This window comes from Crocodylus siamensis, chromosome 2, assembly GCF_052110815.1.
Source record: "Crocodylus siamensis isolate JL-2025a chromosome 2, ASM5211081v1, whole genome shotgun sequence".
NCBI classification, from domain to species: domain Eukaryota; kingdom Metazoa; phylum Chordata; order Crocodylia; family Crocodylidae; genus Crocodylus; species Crocodylus siamensis.
The window spans coordinates 167,846,427-167,851,812 of record NC_143396.1 but is presented as its reverse complement, the minus strand read 5'-3'; the positions used below and the strand labels follow the sequence as shown (position 1 = coordinate 167,851,812).

At 43.1% G+C, this 5,386-nt stretch overlaps 1 protein-coding gene across 1 annotated transcript; it reads right to left on the bottom strand.

Moving 5' to 3' along the window:
* Positions 1-2,110: 2,110 nt before the first annotated feature.
* Positions 2,111-3,106, bottom strand: LOC149871165 (olfactory receptor 5AR1-like). Its single transcript, XM_090034581.1, has one exon. It carries the CDS (start codon positions 3,104-3,106, stop codon positions 2,111-2,113), a length of 996 nt encoding a protein of 331 aa, XP_089890707.1.
* Positions 3,107-5,386: the final 2,280 nt, after the last annotated feature.

Sequence of the window (5,386 nt, the reverse complement as noted above, 5' to 3'; positions counted from 1 at the left end):
ATTCATTTTGAATTGAGAAATTAATATTTTATCTAAATCAAAATCTCTTATGTCAAAGCCTACAAGGCAGGTGTCATGTTAGCGGGGCTGCAGGCTTTTGAGGGGTCACAAGAGCAACAAGACCTTCTGTGGTAGGATGGGGTGCCTTAACACTAACAGGCAGCAGAGGCCTTGCATCAACAGTGCAAGTTGCCTACTCTGTGTAAACCAAACCTAAAAATGCCTGTCCATAAATTCTGTAAAAAAAATTGGGCCATATATAAAAAGACTAAGCATGATTTGAAACATCATCATCAGAAAGAAGATGGAGGCAGTGTTGATGGCGATACAGAGGAAAGCAGTGCCAATTGATATTTGAATGGGAGCACAGTCCATTGAAGGGTGTCTTGTCAGGATTTTGTGGCTCACAGGAGTCTCCATAGCTTCCTTTTTACCCTCAGCCATGTGTAGCTGTTGCTGCTGCATGTCATCCACCATAACACTGCTTGGCTTATGGGTAGGCAGACAGTAATCTTCAGTTCCCCTCCCCAGTGCTGCAATCCATGAGGGCAGGGAGGGCAACTCAGCCCATCTGAGCTGAGTTTTCCTCCCCAGCACTAGGAATGGGCTGGCAAAGCAAACTCAGCCCATCTGACATGAGTTCCCCACCTCAGAATTATGATCGGGCTGGAGAAGCCAACTCAGTCCAGCTGAGTTCCCCTCCCTAGTGCTAGGATTGGGCTGGGGAAGGGAACTGAGCCCAATTGCTCAGTGCCCCTCCCCAGCACTGCAAGGGAGCCCAGCTAAGCTGAGTTCCCCACACCAGCACTAGAATTGGGCAGAGAAAGGGAACTCAGCCCGGCTGGGCTGAGTTGTGTTCCCCAGCCCAATGGATTGCAGCACTGGAGAGGGGAACTGAGTGATCGGGCTCAGTTGCCTTCCCCAGCCTGATGGATCACAGTGTTGGAAAATATTTTGGAATATGTTATTATTGTTTAAAATATGTTATACTTATGCTATGACTTGGCTTATGTTTTTGCTTATGAATGCTTATGCTAAGCAAGCCATTTGCTTATGCTCTGGAGCCATCTTAACTGTTTCAGCCATTTTAAAAGCAGCAAGTGAACTTGTGTAAGTCTGTGTGCTGCGAATGATGTGAGATCAATGCTTGAATGGAGGCGGGTACAAACCAGTTACAGTTTGTAACAAGATAAGATACAGGGGCCTTAGGAATGTGGAGATGATATAACATGGGACTGAAAAAACAGACTGGAATGTGAAAGACAACATGTAACTGGTAATAGAATCTGAAATAAACATATACAAAAAGGTGAATGGTGATTGGTAAAGAAGCCTCCCAATGTTTCCAGGCTTTAGTCGAAGTCTGCCCAAAAAGAGAGAAAAAGGTACTGAAAATCCAGCCTGATGAGTGACCTGACCACCAAAACCAACCTACCCTCATGGTAGGATTGCAGGGATGGGGAGGAGAACTGCATGATTGAGCTGAGTTCCCTTCCCCAGAGTGATCTTAGTGCTGGATCTAGGCTGACTCCCTGATCTTGCACTAGGGATGGGAAGTGAGACCATCTGACTCATTCCCATCCAGAAAAAGGGGCAAAGGGGAAGGGAAGTCTTTTCTAACAGGGAAAAACACCGTGTTTTACTTTTTACTTTAATTTTCAAGAGTAATGTAGCTGAGAAAAAGTACTTATAAACCTTTGAACCAACACCAGTTGGCTCCCAGCAAGCAGCCTGTCAGGAATAGTCATTGGTAACTAGATCAGTGGGCCAGAGTTCGATAGTAATAAGAAGTCCCTAACAGGTGCCTCTGGACCCTCAGGACTCAATGAAATCATGGCATGATGCTAGATGATACTCTGTATACCCATCTCTGTTGTATCCTCTTGAAAAATGTTATTCACACTTGATTATCCCTGGCCATGTCTACACGAGTTGCTACTGCACAGTAACATCAGAAAAAAAAAATCATGCAGGGATGAAACTGCATAATAACTCCAGTTTCTGCACAGTAATTTAGTACTTGTTTAGGTAAGTACTAAATGATTGTGCAGTAATAACTTTTCAGTCTGCTGCTCATGTTGATGCAGCCAATGAATATCAAAGTTATTTCTCACTCCTCTGTCTTCCTCCTATTATTTAGTAAGAATTTTTTTGTGACATTTGCATTCAACAACAACAAAATCTTCTTGTCTATCATCCTTCTGAATGCCTTTTTTACTTCCTTATTCCTCAGGCTATAGATCAGAGGGTTCAGCATTGGAATTGCAAGAGTGTAAAACACAGAGATGATTTTGTCCTGGTCCATGGAGTACTTTGAACTGGGCCGTAAGTACATGAAAGTGCCTGTCCCGTAGAAAACAGTGACAGCTGTCAAGTGGGAGGCACAGGTGGAGAAGGCTTTACGCCTGCCATCAGCAGAGCTGATTCTTAAGATAGCAACTAAGATATATATATAGGAGATGAAAATGGTCAGGAAGGTAATTATTACAATTGCAGTTGAAAATGTGAAATGAATCATGTCAGTGATGTGGGTATCAGAACAGGACAGCTTCAAGATTGGGGGCACATCACAGAAGAAATGGTTGATGATATTGGAATTGCAGAAGGACAGCTGAAATATAAAAATAGTCTGGACTGTTGCATTCACCCATCCTGTGAAGTAAGAGCCCAGCACCAGAAAGATGCAGAACTGCTTGGACATAATGACAGTGTAGAGCAATGGACTGCAGATGGCTGTGAATCGATCATATGCCATCACGCCCAACAGGCAGCATTCACAGGATACAGCAATGCAAAAGAAAAAGAACTGTGCAGCGCACCCGGTGAAAGATATGACTTTATTGTCTGTGATGAAGGTCATCAGGGTCCTGGGAGCAATGATGCTGGAGTATCCAATGTCTAAGAGGGCCAAGTTGCTGATGAAAAAATACATAGGAGCGTGAAGCCGGGAGTCAGTCTTGATTAATGCAATCATCCCAAGGTTCCCCAGTAGGATTATCAGGTAGATGAAAAGGAAGAGCATGAAGAGGAAGATCTGAAGCTTTGGGTTGTCTGTGAATCCCAGCAAAATGAATTCAGTCACAGTAGTTGTATTCCTCTTTGCCATGTATCCCAGAGGTGCGTATTGTGCTGAAAGAGGAAAGTAATACAGAATTTAATGAATAAAGTGGCAGAACATCAGAGTCATAGGATGTTGCCTTGACCAAGAGAAATCCAAGGTAGTGGACTTATCTGATAACACAATTTTTCTCGCACATACTATATTTGTTTATTTGTGTCACGCAGAAGTAGTAGCCTATCTAGAGAATTTACTTATGGCTTAATGCTAGGAGATTTTGGCACATGAACAAGTTACCACAAGGTAAGCCAACTGTGAACTTGCAGCCATGGGGGCCAACATTTTAGGCAGACGTTTCATACATTAAGCCCTGTGCCATCCCCAAATGCTGTTCTAATCCCCATTCTCTGCCTGATCTTCTCCTCTGCTTTGTACTCCCTACCTTGTGTTTCTTTCATGATCAGCTGTTCTGCCTTCTGTTCTCTGAGCTATCTGTTGCTGTGCTGCCTTCCTCCCCCTCCTCTTTCACATGCCGCACACAGAGGTTGCCTGTGCCACTTGTGTCACTCAGGCTGCAGATTGGCCACTCCTGTGAAAGCCTTTCTAATATAGTAGGTGCCAAGTAGCTGAGCACTCAGTAAAAGTGGGGTCCTTGAATTTACCATGGAGTAAGTGCATACACACAGGTGGCTTTGTTAGAATTGTCGATATTCTGTATGTTTATATCCTAGATTATTTGTATATCTGGACACTAAGAGTTAGGCGATCCAAATTCAATCTTGTTGCAGAAAACCACTAGGCCTATTTCATCATAATACTACATAATATGATCTCTCCACCCTTATTGGTTACCACTTACACACAGGACTGAATAGCAAGATCTCAGTTCAATAAACATACAAGCCATGAAAATCTACGCATATCTTCTGATCGAGCTAACTCATTTCTTTCATTAGTTAACAGATTCATTAGCCATTCTGAATTAAAAGAGGAGTCATTAAAGTCTCCTTTTAATGAGGAGACTGAAAGAAACAATGTTACATCCTGGAATTGTAGAGTTTGTATTCAAGGGACTTTATCCTAGTAGTTTCTGATGTTGTAGGAAAACCCCCAGGGTTTCTATTTTTTTTTTTTACTTAAAAATACATTCCTTCCCTTTCCCCAACCATTTCTGACTCTTTCTCTGCCCTCTCTACCCCTTATATGTAGTCATATTTAGTCATAGGTAAGCTAAGTTCTTGTGTTCCATTATTATAACAAGCCACTTTTTGTAAAGTAAATAGTGTTCTGTTACTTTTATACTGACTTTAATGTCTTATATTGTAACCCTATTATGTTTGTATTGAATTTTACTGTTTTGTACTGATATTGTATGATTTAAGTCTGTCCTGTAAAGTTAGCCAAAGTAATGTTAAGTCTCCATTTTGTGTCCCCTGCCCAGGCATACCCTATTGTAATTGTGTTGTAACTATGACTTATACCTACCCCTCCTATGTAAATTGGTTCCTGGATGAATGACAGTGAGTGAGGGTGCTTGAGACATAATGGTAGCAGACCTAAAAATAGCTCCTGCTGAATGACTGCGTCATCAACTTAAGAACCGGACCACTGCCTTGCATTGACTCTCCCTGAAACCACAGGCCTACTCCCAGGACCAGAGACAAAACCCAATATTTGAAAGATAAAGACCCTCCAAGAAACCAGCAACATGGAAATAAAGAACAGAACAGAACCCAGAAACTTCCCTGTTGTATCCCACCGGACAATGAGGGCAGCTGGAACTGCATGACCTCCTCTGAACAGGACTGGCCTTTGCCTGGGCATGTCCTTCCCATATGAGTCACAGGTATTCTATCTCTGTAAGAAGGGTGGTAGAGTGTGACCTCCTTGGGATGCCCTCTCAATCCAGACCAGCACTATGCCACACCACCTATCCACCCAGAGGCCCTGCCATTGACCCCCTCTGGACAACACCTCCCTGGAGAAGACTTTGACTTGCCATCGAGGATCAACTCACATCCTGGATAGGTAGCTATCACCCACCTTCTTCCCCAAATCAGGGGACCTGAACTTTGTGTCTACACACCTAGACCTCAAATTTAAAAACCCTCCTTTAAGCCTTTCCTCTCCTGCTATCATTGTGGGAATGTGGGAGAGTTTGTATGTGCATGTGGGAACCAATACTTTTGTGGGCTGTATAGTGTGTCACCTGTTTAATAAAACTGTTAATTTGGAACCCCAAGATGGATTTTGTGTTATTGATCTCCTGGCCCTGCTCCAATTTCTGCTTTCTGCCCCCCTCCTCCTCTCTGTCTCTCACTCTCTCCC